We start from the raw sequence: 14,123 nt of genomic DNA, 5'->3' as shown, positions 1-14,123 counted from the left end.
ATCCGGCACTCAGTTGTGCCCGCAGTTGTTGCCGAGCACTCAACCACAAATCATGCCCGCAAATAATATTTGTGGTTGGTATTGTCTTATTGCTGTATTATAATACGCTACTCACGTACTCTTGACATTTATTAAACTTTCATTTTTCTCTATTGCCTTGCAGAGGATGACAAAGTGGGCACTCTGGACGAGCTGCTGAGCAGCGCCTATTGTCGTTCGCAGCGTTTCCTTTCAAAGCAGTTGGCTCATTTGCGTCCCGAACTAACCATGCCCATATTTTCAGGTGAGTTATCCTTAGTGCTTGTCAGACGTTTGAACAGCTTTTAATCATTTTCTTATTTACAGAGATAACGCATCGTTTTCAGAGCGCACGCGAGGATGTGCGCGCCTTGCTGCTGCAGTGTCTGCTGCCCTGGTTGCAAAACATGGAACTGGTAGCCACCAGCGTGCCACCCGCCACGCCGCTCTCCTACATTATGGTGAGCATGCCGCTACTCTATTGTTGTTAGCACATAGTTTGCATAGTTGTATACATTTTCGCTTGGTGTAACTTGAAATTCTTGAACAGCTTAGGCTGAATTTCTTTGGCGGCTGCTGTCACTGTTAACAGGGTATTAACCCATTGAAAATGATTAATTAGGGTATATGTGTAACAGGCAGAAATAAGAATCTCCGAGCCCATAAAGCAAGGTTTTCCTTGATCAAGACAACGAGCTAGGTCTACCTAGGCATTTTCGTCAGTCCGTTTGTCTGCTTCGATCTCAGCGACTACAAGAGCTAGATGAACTGTGTAACGTAGAAAGAAGGTGGCTACACGGGGCACAGGGTATCTCATAGTCGGGCATTTTCGTCTAGAGCACTTGTAATTTGTTCAACTTTTGTGCTTTGTTTGCAGTACTTTCCGGATTCTGGCACACGCGGTCGCCGCGAGGGCACCGGCTCAACTGAGGCCACAGAAATGATACTGAATAATCTGTTTTATATAACAGCCAAGGTGAGTATGCGTGGATTTCCATTAAATACTTTGAATAACTATCTCAATTGTTCCGCTATCTGTCAACAGTTTTCCGATGCACATCCGCGCGATATTGAGGAGCTGTGGGGCACATTGTGCCAGTTCTGGCCGAACAATCTGAAGGTTATACTACGCTATTTGGTCATCATGAGCGGCATGGCCCCCACCGAGTTGTTGCCCTATGTAAGTGCCATAGATTTTAGCTACGTTTCAAATATTTAACTTGTGTGGTCGCAGGCTAAACGGGTGGCCCTCTATTTGGCGCGCAGCTGTCCGGATCGTTTGCTCGATGAGCTAATGGCCGAGCTGCAGACGGTGGAGACACTTAATTGTCTCATCGAACGCACTGAAACGCCTCCCTTTTATAGGCTGACCAGCATGCGAAAGGCTTCGAGTCACAGCGCCGATGGTGAGTCACAGCTGAGGGCTGCTTTGCATCAGCCTAAAATCTTTGCTCTTTGTTTGCCAGGACAAGCTGTAGGCGGCATTAATGATTCGCGCACCCAGGATCTGACCGTGGAGAAAGGCACCATACACACGAAGCGACACAGTGGCGAGGATCCTATTAAAATTGGGCAAGTTGTGATTCCCTAAATATAATTTGAGATATTCAATCAACAGCTTGTTTTTCTTTTGGCTTTTAGCACCTGCAAGTCGGACAGCGGCATCCGCGCCTATACTCAGGCAGCTGCCGCTGCAGCCGCGGCTGCCGTGACGCCCATTACGGGTGTCAGTCGCCCGCCTCGTGGCGCTGATAAAATTCGCGCTGCCTCGGGCCCCTCTATACTGCCACGGCCCGAGGATATACTAATCAACGATCCCGAGCTGCGCCAGGAGGAGAATGTGGAGCTGCGTAACACAGCGGAAGCACCGGCAAATGCGCATCCGCACCCATTACCCATGCCCGAATACGGTGGTTACTTTGCACCGCTTACAGAATTTCTGCCGGATGTCAGTTTACCCATCAGCGGATTTCATCGGTAAGTTTTAATTGCTTCAGATTAGTTTATTTTGATTATATATATTGATATTGACCATATGGGTATGTTTCGTAAATATTGGCCGATGGTAGTCCAATTGTGGTACTTATCCAATCCAAGTGGGCGGCAACACTAGTGAAACCGGCTGGGTGACCGACTCTACAACCTCCCGCCGAGAAGAAAGAAGTCACACCAGCTACAGTGTGATTGTCGTATGTTACCAACGGGCCGCCTATGTCGCCGCCACAGGTAGACTTGCCTTCAGGTGTCCTTGCACACAGTACGCTTTCATTCACAGAGCCATAATATCTAGAGCACGTCGATGAGCCCATGATCTCAAGATCGACGCATTGCAGCCAGTTGGCAACTTGGCCATTGGCCTGTTCACCCCAGCCGCATGCAACTGCCCACTTGTTGTCAAAGATATCGGCATTCGAACTGGGTAAATTAACCTTGTTGATCCAGAACGTAAACTCCACATATGGTGTGCGTATCAGGCCGATGTCGTAGCCCTTCTCTTTCGGCCATTTATCTTGCACATGGAAATCTCCTTTTCCTACTCGATGAGCGAACTGGCCTCTCCTCGTATAGGAACCATAGTGAATTTCCACATAATCTCGGGTCAGGCATTGTGCAGCTGTCAATACCCAATTATTTGCAATGATAGCACCTCCGCACAATGAGGTGGCGCTGCTTGCGACCGATCCTAAAACCAGGCTGACCATGTAAGGAGCCTTGCCTTCGTAGGCTGAATACCCATTGGATATGATATTCTCCGGGTTCGCCTGGTCTTCCGTAGTCGCATTGCCATTTACCAGTGCAAAAGCCAGAAATAAAAGTAGTGCCAGCTGTTTCATGGTTGAGTTGCAAGTTTAGTGTAAGTTGCTTTGGCAACAAGCTTTTATAGTTGTTTACCGAACTAATTATTGCTTTCGTTGCTAATTGTAGGACTTAAATTGATAGCTTGTGGTTATGAACGGTTCAAATGGGAAGCACCTAATGATTCAAGACATTAGCCGAAAGATTATTTATCACAAATACAAATGACATTCATATTCTTTTACAAATTAACTGCGATCTTTAACAGAACAACAAGCATTTCAAATATTATCCTGCATTCTGCAGAATTAACTTCATATAGATTCCTCGTAATAATACCAAGGAATATTTTTTAAACATCCAGCAAAATACCCAGTATTATATTTAAGACAAACAATACTTAATTATACTTAAATAGACGTTATTGTGACTCGATCCAGATTATATGAACTTAGACCACAATCGGATACTTTCACTCTTAAGCGCCAAGGAATATCATCTGAGTTACTCAAAAATTGGCAAATACGTCCTTGATTCGCAGTCATATCTGTCATTTCACTATGAACAACAGTTCTTATAGATCTTCGTGGCATTTCCAAAAATAATGCTCTCAAATTCGATTCCGTTCTACTATACATAACTTCAGTTTGACAAACTATTTTAATAAGATTGCTAATGAAAACTTCTTTATTAGTTAATTCATTCAATATAATTATTTGGATTAGTAATATGCAACTCCTGAGTTTTGACGTATCCAATCCAAGTGAGCGGTCACACGAGTAAAACCAGCTGGATGACCCACCGTGCAGCCTACAGCCGAACCGAAAGATGTAATACCGACCAAAATGGGATTGTCGTGTGTAACCAATGGCCCGCCGGAGTCCCCGCCACAGGTGGATTTGCCGCCAGGTGTTCTCACACACAAAATGCCCCCAGGTAGATTTCCATAGGCTCGGGAACACTCATTGTTGCTCATGATCTGTAGATCGACGCATTGCAGCCAATCGGCCAGATGGCCATTAGCCTGACCACCCCAGCCGCAAGTAACTGCCCACCAGTTCTCAAAGAGCTCGTTTCGTCGATTCAAATTGGGAAGATTGACCTTGTTGACCCTGTTAGTGAAATCCACGTGAGGAGTGCGTATCAGACCGATGTCATTGCCATTTGTATTAGGCCAGAGATGGTGCCGAATGAAGTTATTGTTTCGAACTCTGTGACTATATTGACCTCTGCCACGCCAATTAGAGCCGTAATGAATGTCCACGTAGTCCGTGGTGAGGCAGTGGGCAGCAGTCAGCACCCAAGTGTGGGCGATGATGGTGCCACCGCCAATTCCAACTCTGTTGCTGCCATCAGTTCTTATCAGAAGACTGACAATGTAGGGAGCTTTTCCCTCGTAGGCTGGATAGCCGTTAGTTATAATGTTTTCGGGTTCATGCTGATCCGATGAGGCTGTTGTGGATGTCTGATTGCCACTTGCAAAGGTAAACCCCAAACCCAAGAGTAGTAACAAAACTTGCATTTTGAATTCGCACGTTAAAGACCGCCTGCAGTTGTGATCTTATATAGTCGTTTGAAGAACTAATTACCGCATTATTTGTTACCAACTATTGATAATAGCAAAAATAAACTGAAATGGAGGATAAGAAAAGATAGTTAATGGCTCAAGAAATTAGTTTTCTAAGTAGTTGATTGACTTCTGTGTTGGCCAGGTTAATATATCCTTAGACACTCCAACTGTTTACATCACTTTTTGTTGGACGCACAGCAGGTTCCAAACAGATTGCTCTAAACATTTCTCTAAAAGTTTGTTCTGTTAAGCAATGCAAAACCAAAATTAAGTTTAAAAACTTTCTTCCCTTTTTTGTATGCTTTTAAGAAAATCATGCGCCTTTATTAGTTGTTTTTTTTTTTTTTATATTAGTAATAAGCGACGCCTGAGTTCTGACGTATCCAGTCCAAGTGGGCGGTCACACGTGTAAACCCAGCTGGGTGTCCGGCCATGCAGCCGGCGCCCGAAACGAAAGATGTTACACCTACCAAAACGGGATTATCGTGTGTAACCAATGGTCCGCCAGAGTCCCCACCACAGGTGGATTTGCCACCAGGTGTTCTCACACACAAAATGCCCCCAGGTATATTGCCATAGGTTCGGGAACACTCGTTGTTGCTCATGATCTGTAGATCGACGCACTGTAGCCATTCAGCCAGTTGGCCATTAGCCTGTCCACCCCAACCACAAGCAACTGCCCACCAGTTCTCAAAGAGCTCGTTTCGTCGATTCAAACTGGGAAGATTGACCTTGTTGACCCTGTTAGTGAAATCCACGTGAGGAGTGCGTATCAGACCGATGTCATTGCCATTTGTATTAGGCCAGAGATGGTGCCGAATGAAGTTATTGTTTCGAACTCTGTGACTATATTGACCTCTGCCACGCCAATTAGAGCCGTAATGAATGTCCACGTAGTCCGTGGTGAGGCAGTGGGCAGCAGTTAGCACCCAAGTGTGGGCGATGATGGTTCCCCCGCCAATTGCAAGTCTATTGCTGCCATCAGTTCTTATCAGAAGACTGACAATGTAGGGAGCTTTTCCCTCGTAGGCTGGGTAGCCGTTAGTTATGATGTTATCGGGCTCATGCTGATCCGGAGAGGCTGTTGTGGAGGTCTGATTGCCACTAGCAGAGGCAAACCCCAAAGACACGAGTAGTAACAAAATTTTCATCCTGATCGTGTTAGTTAAAAACCGGTTGCGGTTGCGACCTTATATACTCGTTTATACGAACTAATTACTGAATTTGTAAGTAATCATTTGGTACCAACTGTTGATGATAGCAAGAAAAACCTGAAATGGAGGAAAAGAATAGATAGCTAATGGTTCCAGACATTAGTTATCGCAGTAGTTCACTGACTTATGTGCCGGTCAGGTTAATCTACAATTTTTCTTTAATTATTCATTTTTATTCCGTTTCATATTTTTATACCCTTAACCTATTAAAAATGGGTATAAGGATATATTGTATTTGTGCGAAAGCCAAATGTATGTAACAGGCAGAAGGAAGCTTCTCCGACCTCATAAAGTATATATATTCTTGATCAGCATCAATAGCCGAGTTGATCTAGCCATGTCCGTCTGTCTGTCCGTCCGTCCGTCCGTATGTATGAACACAAGGATCTCAGAACCTATAAGAGCTAGAGAAATTTTAGATGTAAGTGCTCCTAGTGCCAGCGCAGATCGAGTTTGTTTCCGATAATCGATAACTTACTCCGTTTCCAAGCAATCGATAAAAATCGATATCGATACCCTGTTTTTTGGGCAATTTTGGTAAATAACAAGAAACTTGACATATAGCTTCTAAAATAGAATATATACATATATGCATTTAATGTTGGAAAAAGTGGGTTCAGGGTATTGCCTAGTCGGGAGGTCCCGACTAGAACCTCTTACTTGTTATTAATTTAAAAAGCTGAAGCTATTTATTTGGTTCATTATGCTCTTAGATATTTTTGATTGATAACTCTTTTACCTATTGCATAATTCGCTGTTAGATAACCTGTGCCTCGGTGTGCCTTTGGTGCCTTTGGTGTGATTTGAAATATACAGTTCATTAGATTTACATGTTTTTATGTTATAAATTAAAAAGCTGTGCAAATCGGTTGAGTTTTGACCGAGTTATGGGAGTGGGAAATTTCGACCTATAGGATATTTGAAGCTACCATTTTCACATGAATTTCGACCAAAAACAATGTTGTTAGATTTAGATGCCAAATTGATCTTAAGGTCTAAAGGATCCATGAACATAGAGCCAAAACTCATGCACATTTGATGAGATTGAGATGATGGCAAATTTGGACATAGGTCTATGTAAGATATTTAAGGCTGCCTTTTTCACATATAACCAATAATAATATTGAAAATTTTGCGAATGGTCATAAGTTGAGTCTATGATTTGGCAAGTTTTTTCCGGATTTGACTTCGAGTATTACATTTAGCTTGGCTATAACAAAGAAAGGCCTCTAAATTTATACCGTATCGTCTACCCCTTTCGTGTAGCTATCCTCAGGATCTTCTTAGTCAAAGCAGGCGAATTACAAATTAAAATTTGAAGACTAGATTGGCTAAGAATCTTTACAAAGTAAAAGTTCGCATGGATTGCAGTTAAAAGTTATGTATTGTATTTTTTTTTGTTATTTCTTTAGCAGTTATATTTATAGATTTTGAATTTAAAGCAAGAATTTTGCAAGTTGAGGCTTTAGCCTGTGATGCCAGTGTTTGCACGTATCCAGCCGAGGAAGCTTGTGACGCGTGCAAAGCCAGCTGGATCGCCAGCTGTGCAGCCCCTGCCCGAAACAAACTGACTGATTCCAATCAGAATCGTACCGCTTTGTGTTACCAGCGGACCGCCTGAGTCGCCGGAACAAATGGATCTGCCACCCGAAGTGCTAGTGCAGATGATTTGGTTCTGGATCGTGCGGGTGCCATAGGTTCTGGCACACTGAGAGTTGGATATGACCGTAGCATCGACGCATTGTAGATTTTCGGGCGTTCTAGTTGAAGTTGTCTGTCCCCAGCCGCAGGCCGTGGTCCGTTCGTTGACGTAGAGATTTCCACCATTCGTGGGCAGCTTCACCTGCTTAATGCGATCGGAGTAATTGACGTGCGGGGTGCGTATCAATGCGATGTCATCGCTGGGATGGTTTATTATGTTGTTGCCGGTAACAGTGTGTGTCACCGAGCCCTGAGCGCGCTTGTTTGAGCCATAGTAGATGGTCACAGAGTTGAAAGACTTGGAACAGTGGGAAGCGGTGACCACCCAAGTATTACCAATTATGGAGCCACCACACCATGCACCCGAATTGCCATTTCGGAAGGCCAAGAACACAATGTATGGCGCCTTGCCCTCTGGTGCTAAGTAGCCGTTCGTGATGATGTTCTCAGGCTCCAGCTGCTCTTCGGCGAGCCTCAATGTGTTACCCCTTGCCAGAGCAACGGTAGACAGGAGAAATAGAGCCAAGAACTTCATTTTGAATGTAACAAATTGGTACAACTTAAAAACTAGCTAAGCTCTGGCTTATATAGTGGCCACCTGACCCACATTTCTAGTTGGCACGTTTCCAGTATTTTTGGTAGATAAACTAATTAACAATAGTTGTTTGTCGGGTAAACAAGATATCTTAAGCACTAACAATTAATGATTTTATGCATTAGGCAAATATTTTCAAAAGTAATAACAAATAACCGCAGAGAACTTTGAATATTGAAGTCTCAAGTTTTATATATCCTTTAAACATTATTTCTATATCTATATTCTTTTTAGAGATGTATTGTCTTATGAAAGAAACACCTTCAAAATATTCTTTAAGTTATTAGGTTGTTCGCTTCCTAGAATCCTGAAAACGTGTTAAAGAATGTGTAACTTAATGTTAAAATGTTTTAACCCAATCGCTTCGGACCCGAGTCGAATCCTACCTTACATTTTAATATGAATCGTCCCAAAACAGCCGCATTGAAACCCCAACTAAACCACATTTTTTCATCAAGTTAAAGAGGCGTTTTTGGAAAACCAGTTTCATGACCGTAACCTAATGGCAAAATGTCCATTTGAATCGGGAGCCGAACTACCGACATTTATAATTTGTATGTTCAGCTTCGTTTATCAGAATCGCGTTCTCTTCCCTTACAGATGCAACGTGGCGGTCATGCTGCTGACAGATATTGTGGTGGATGGCATTCCCGGCATCGATTGGACGCTTCATTTGCCACTGATGCTGCACATATTGTTCCTGGGGCTGGATCACACGCGCATTATTGTGCGGGAGCATTGCAAGCAGCTGTGCGTCAATTTGCTGATTGTCCTGGCTGAGCACAATGATCATCTGACTGTCGCGCGCATTCTGCTCAACAGCGAGACGAGCAAACTGGACTTGGGACTGACGGTGCCGGCTCTGCCCGTGATTGACAATAACTTTACGGAACTGCATCAGCAGTTCGACAGCTATCTGCTGCACGTCAGCCCCCAGGCGGCCGCCTATGCGCTGCAACACAATCTCTCCAGCTCGACAATCATTGCACCGCACTCGACCAATCAGCAGACGCTGCCACAGAATCTGCAGCAGCCGCCACCGGTGCTGGGAGCGGGAAATGCCACGCCAGCGGCATTGGCTTCGACGCCCGCGGCGCTGCAGATCAATCCGAATAATACGGAGAACTCGGAGGTGCCGTTAATTCACGCAGATGAGCATGCCCCACCACAGCCGGGTCCCAGCATGCCCATAGCGCATGTGATCAAGAGTTTGCTCAAGTTCCTCGCCCACGATACCTGCCAGCCCCTCTGGAACTATGAGGACATCACGGCGAAGGTGTGGGCCGTAAAATCTGCGGAGCAGCTGAGCTGCTTCCTGAAGCACATGGTCAAGGTGTTTGCCGATAGCTATCCACAGGCGCGCATTGCCGAGCGCTGGGCGCAAACGGCTTTGCAGCTGGGTCTGTCCTGCTCCTCGCGCCATTATGCCGGACGCTGTCTGCAAATCTTTCGCGCTCTCAATGTGCCCATCAACTCGCGCATGCTGTCGGACATACTGTCCCGTCTGGTGGAGACAGTGGCTGAGCAGGGCGAGGACATGCAGGGCTATGTAACGGAGTTGCTGCTCACGCTGGAGGCTGCCGTGGACAGCTTGGACTCGGACTTCAGACCGTTGGATGTAATGAAAGATATATTCAAAAGCACGCCCAATTTGAACAACAAGGATGGCGGTCCCAACTCCATTCTGCCCGGCAAGAAGTCGCCATCGGGCATGACACCGCAATCCTCGAACTACTCCATACCCAGCCATGGACGCAGCACCAGCTACTCGGTATCCTATTGCGGACGCAAGGCCAACAACTCGCCCTGCGACAAGCAGGCGGAGCTGCGGAATCGTGCCTCTGGCATTGAGCTGGAACGCAGTGTTGTTAGCAAATTTGGCGTGGGTGGAGTGGGCGTAGGTGCCGGTTCCGCCTTGTCGCGCTCACGCAGCGCACAGAGCCTGAAAATGCTGGGCGATACGGCCACGCAAGATGACAAGATGACCATATTGGCGCAGCTGTTCTGGCTGTCAGTTTCGCTGCTCGAGTCGGACTATGAGCATGAGTTCATGTTGGCGTTGCGGCTGTTAACCCGAGTTCTGCATCGACTGCCGCTGGATCGACCTGATGCGCGCGACAAAGTTGAGAAGTTGCAGCAGCAGCTCAAGTGGACCTCCTACCCAGGCGTCCATGCGCTGCTATTGAAGGTGAGCGCAGCTCGGACTAAACACAGGGAAACCAGCTAATTCAAATTATTCATTCTTGTTTTCAGGGCTGCACCCACAGTGCCACCTATGAGCCCACAATCACGCTTCTGGCCCAGTTCGCGCCGCTACTCAGCCTGCCCGTCTGTGATCCCACGCAGAGCTGTGCTTTTCCCATGAACGTGATCGCCCTGCTGCCGTACATGCTGCTCCATTACGAGGATGCCAATGAGATTTGCATACGCAGCGCCGAGAATATCGCACATGTTTCCACGGAACTGGGCGCCAAACTGGAGAATCTGGGCACTGTGATGACATTGTACAGTCGCAAAACGTTTTGCAAGGAATCGTTCCAGTGGACCAAGTGCGTGGTCAAGTATTTGCATGACACATACGCTCACATGGGCCTCCACATGTTGGCCTTCCTCATCGAGGTGCTGGAGAAGGGTCCGCAACAGGTGCAGGTGCCCGTGCTGAATGTTATTCATTGCATGCTGCACTACGTGGATCTATCGGCGCCTCAGGCGCAGACCATCAATGCGGATTTGTTGCGTGCCATTGGCAAATATTTGGATGTGAGTTCGAACTTATCAAAGATCGTTTAAGCGGCTCTCTACTCGCATTTTCCATTTGCAGACGGTCAATTGGAAGGACTCTCTGAAGATACTTAAGCTGATTGTGACACGCAGCTCTTCGCTGCAGGTGGTCCCGCCCAGCGATGGCAGCAGCGCCGGCTTATCGTTCTCTTTCTATGGCGCATATCCGGACTCGGATATGTTCTGTAAAAAGGAACTGGCCGGCCGCACCATGGAATTCACATTCGACGTATCCCAAACGCCGCTTATCGGGCGCCGCATTCTGCTTAAAACCGAGGAGCCAGGCTCTGGCGGTGCTGCATCGGCCGCGGGCAGCTCATCGCTAAACTCCACATTGACCAATGCCACCACCGTGACGGTTGCGCCTGCTCAGCAGGTCAGCGCCCAGCTGCAGCAGCATCGCGCCCACAGCAATGTGGCTGCCATTGCCGCCTCGGCCGTTGCCGCCCAGCAGCAACAGCAGCAAGGCGTTGGCCTTGGCAGTGTTGTGGGCACGCCCAATTCGCCGAGACGCAGCGCTAGCCTGTCGCCGGCGGATACCGTGCCGCTTAGCGGCTGGAAGCGCCCCTGGATGTCGCAGTGTCGTGTGCGCGAGTGTCTGGTGAATCTATTGACCACCTGTGGGCAGCGGGTCGGTCTGCCCAAGTCGCCATCGGTAAGTTTGCGGCCACAAAGACTGCGGCCAGGGGTCGACATTTTTGCCAGCCTGTACATTATCAAGGTGCATGCTTTGAGCTCCCCTAGCGCTAGCTTTTTCAGCTCCTGCTTTCTAATATGGCCATCATCTCTACAAAATTATTTATTTCTACTTCTTTTTCTTTCATGTAAAAAAATACAACTTTATTAAAACCAAATCAAACTCGAAAAAAAAAACCAACCCCAATGTCAAACTAAAACTAACACGCCATTTTATCATCAATAACAACCCGAACCAAACCCAATTATAGGATGATTTTCTAAACTCTATTTGCTCAAAGGTAAAGGAACATGTTTCTCAAGGCCACGTGTAGCTTTGTCTTTGTTTACGTAATTTGTTTTGGCTCGTTTCACATTTCATTTGTACTTATATGCATTGCTCATTGTTTCATTCCACCCATGCCGTACACATGCAACAGGGATCGTTCCAGTTTTCGTATCTGAATCGTGATTGTCATTTTCACGTTCCGTCGCTTTTGCCACTCGAAAACTGGATCAGACTCTGATGGCATCGCTTGTTCTGTTTCGTTTCGTTTCGTGTTTGACTTTTGCATGTATGTTTTGTTTCAAACTGTACCGTTTCGTTTTCTTGTTCACGTTCAGTCTTTGAGCACATCGCTACTAACGGGATCGATTGCGACCAGACAAAGCGTAAGCTTTCCAGTCTTTTTCTTAAAATTAATATTTTTTATTAGATCTATCAGTGTTAGCCCTGCATGTCTCTTTGCTTAAGTGGTTACTAATCCCTGTTTCGCTTGCCAACATGTAGGTCATCTTTAGCCAATCTTCGGATCTTATGGAACGGCAGTCATCGGCCGCCTCGTCTACCGAGGAAACATCGGGTCCGCAGGGCGATCTAAGCAGCGGTTCGCGTCGTGACGATGGCCAGCCCGACTTTACAGTCTTCAAGGACTTTGATTTTCTGGAGTACGAGGACAGCATCGCCGGCGAGTCTACGGACAACTTTAACTGGGGTGTACGTCGACATCAGCTCTTCGAGGGTGACGAGGACCGTTTGAACCTCGGTAGCGGCATCGGTGGATCCATTAAGGGCGGCCATTCCTCTGCACTGGAGGACAGCTTCAGCGATAAGACACCAATTCTGAGTAAGCGTAAGCGACAGACCGCAGATGATTCATCCGATGAGGAAGCCGAGTCGGAATCACCGCTGGACGACGATCACCGTCAATCCTTTTTGAAGTCCATCTTTAGCGGCGCACCGCCCTCTTCCCTGAGCCTGCGAGAGCGACGTCGCCGCAATTCCGTGTCCCGCAGTGATACCAGCGGCTCCAGTGCTGGTGATTTGGGAGATATCACGCCATGCAATGCCTCGCCACACATGCAGGGAATCATTCGATTTGGCGCTGTTGTTCGCGATGAGGCGGAGGAGAATTGGCGACGTCAGCTGCAGTCTATGCTGGTTAATCAACCCTCAGCGCACACCTCTGAGCTGCTGCAGCAGCTGTACAGGCTGATCAAGGAATTGACCTTCAAGACAATTACCATTTCGAAGGAGGCCAAGAAATTCTTCACGGGCATCGGCTCCCAGCTGGGCAATCGCATCTCACTATTTACGGATTTGCTGAGCTCGCGTGCCGATCCGCCACGTGTGTGGTGCAGCGAGATGCAGACCACTACGCCAAAGCTGTTTGAAACTCTGAGGTTTAATGTGCTGGAGGTGCAAGAGCATCTGGAGACGTTCTTCGATCGCAAGGATCAAGTTCTAGAGGTGATTTTGCTTAGTAAATACTTTCTACTATCTGCTTTAATGTGAAATTCGCAATTGCAGTGCTTGGACGCAGTGAAAACATCCTGCAAACTTTCTCTGTTCAATGAAGCAGACGTGGCTGCCTCGGGCTTGGAGCTGCCCAGCAGTTCCAGCATTCCTTGCATGCCCTTCGATCCAGCCTCAACGGAGGTTGTGCTGGACCTGGGACGTTCCTTGTATAAGCTTATGTTTCAGCTACTTTTGCTGATCGAATCGAATCATAAAATATCCTCGAATGTGGTTAATCATTTTCGCATCAATGAAGACGTATGTGATGCTGTCTAGTCGGGGTTTGCTCAGCTCTAACCTACTGTTTCCTTGTAGATGCACGACATATCCGATCTCTATGCCCTGGTACGAGATGCTTTGGTGCGATGCACCAGCGAAGCTGATCTGGATTGCCTGGAATCATCCACCTCAACGGAGGGTGAGCACACGCCCACGCCCTCGCCCGGCTTGCCCATGACACATGAGGAGTTCGAGGCGTCGCTGCACGAGCACATTGACCGGCAGTGTTGGACTAGCGCCATTTCACATGTGCGACAGTATCGACGCGTGTCCATGCTCAGCGCTGGCGATCAAAGTCTGACCATCCTTAGTTATGGAAATTTGGACAGTCGCATCAAGTTCGATGAGATGTCGATTATATTGAATGCCTATGCGCATAGCATTATGAAGGATCGGACAGGTTTGTTTATATTCAAAATGTATATGTTTGGACAATATTTGTAACCATTTAACTGACCAGCAGAAGCCTTTATTGTATCCAAATCGGACTCGGAGCTATTTGAGGTATATGCGATACTCTCAGAGAACTTGTATCACGTTTCTAGCGCCCTGACCAATATGGAAATCAATATGAAAAGCTACTCCATGGGGGCCGGTTCAAGTAATTTGCATCGCAGCGAGCAGGACATTGTGACAAATCTTTAAATATAGAGGAACCCTACATATGGTTAAGATTAGTGCAGGATTAAGCTCATT

At 46.8% G+C, this 14,123-nt stretch overlaps 5 protein-coding genes across 12 annotated transcripts in view; 1 reads left to right on the top strand and 4 right to left on the bottom strand.

Moving 5' to 3' along the window:
* LOC115769554 (protein furry) overlaps nt 1-14,094 on the top strand; it is a 52,217-nt gene extending 38,123 nt beyond the window's left edge. For 4 of the 8 annotated variants that reach the window (XM_030714398.1, XM_030714402.1, XM_030714401.1 and 1 more), the window contains 15 exons: nt 164-283; nt 346-479; nt 896-994; nt 1,064-1,198; nt 1,253-1,424; nt 1,485-1,590; nt 1,660-1,995; nt 8,495-10,082; nt 10,148-10,654; nt 10,716-11,330; nt 11,623-11,652; nt 12,141-13,100; nt 13,161-13,406; nt 13,464-13,827; nt 13,891-14,094. In XM_030714398.1, coding sequence (XP_030570258.1) covers nt 164-283; nt 346-479; nt 896-994; nt 1,064-1,198; nt 1,253-1,424; nt 1,485-1,590; nt 1,660-1,995; nt 8,495-10,082; nt 10,148-10,654; nt 10,716-11,330; nt 11,623-11,652; nt 12,141-13,100; nt 13,161-13,406; nt 13,464-13,827; nt 13,891-14,072 — 5,594 coding nt within the window. In that variant the 3' untranslated portion in view covers nt 14,073-14,094. The other 4 variants (XM_030714399.1, XM_030714403.1, XM_030714404.1 and 1 more) reach the window with 2 other exon arrangements.
* Nucleotides 2,006-2,849, bottom strand: LOC115769560 (serine protease 1-like). Its single transcript, XM_030714412.1, has one exon. It carries the CDS (start codon nt 2,718-2,720, stop codon nt 2,031-2,033), a length of 690 nt encoding a protein of 229 aa, XP_030570272.1. The 5' UTR covers nt 2,721-2,849; the 3' UTR covers nt 2,006-2,030.
* Nucleotides 3,504-4,336, bottom strand: LOC115769421 (serine protease 1-like). Its single transcript, XM_030714229.1, has one exon. The coding sequence runs from the start codon at nt 4,334-4,336 to the stop codon at nt 3,536-3,538; it is 801 nt and encodes a 266-aa protein (XP_030570089.1). The 3' UTR covers nt 3,504-3,535.
* LOC115769558 (serine protease 1-like) lies at nt 4,698-5,535 on the bottom strand. Its single transcript, XM_030714410.1, has one exon. It carries the CDS (start codon nt 5,533-5,535, stop codon nt 4,735-4,737), a length of 801 nt encoding a protein of 266 aa, XP_030570270.1. The 3' UTR covers nt 4,698-4,734.
* LOC115769559 (serine protease 1-like) lies at nt 6,978-7,835 on the bottom strand. Its single transcript, XM_030714411.1, has one exon. It carries the CDS (start codon nt 7,832-7,834, stop codon nt 7,064-7,066), a length of 771 nt encoding a protein of 256 aa, XP_030570271.1. The 5' UTR covers nt 7,835; the 3' UTR covers nt 6,978-7,063.
* Nucleotides 14,095-14,123: the final 29 nt, after the last annotated feature.

The sequence above is a fragment of the Drosophila novamexicana genome, unplaced genomic scaffold (assembly GCF_003285875.2).
Source record: "Drosophila novamexicana strain 15010-1031.04,08,12 unplaced genomic scaffold, DnovRS2.1 tig00004554-arrow-pilon, whole genome shotgun sequence".
NCBI classification, from domain to species: domain Eukaryota; kingdom Metazoa; phylum Arthropoda; class Insecta; order Diptera; family Drosophilidae; genus Drosophila; species Drosophila novamexicana.
The sequence above is the reverse complement of the archived record's forward strand: the minus strand, read 5'-3'. Positions and strand labels throughout refer to the sequence as shown.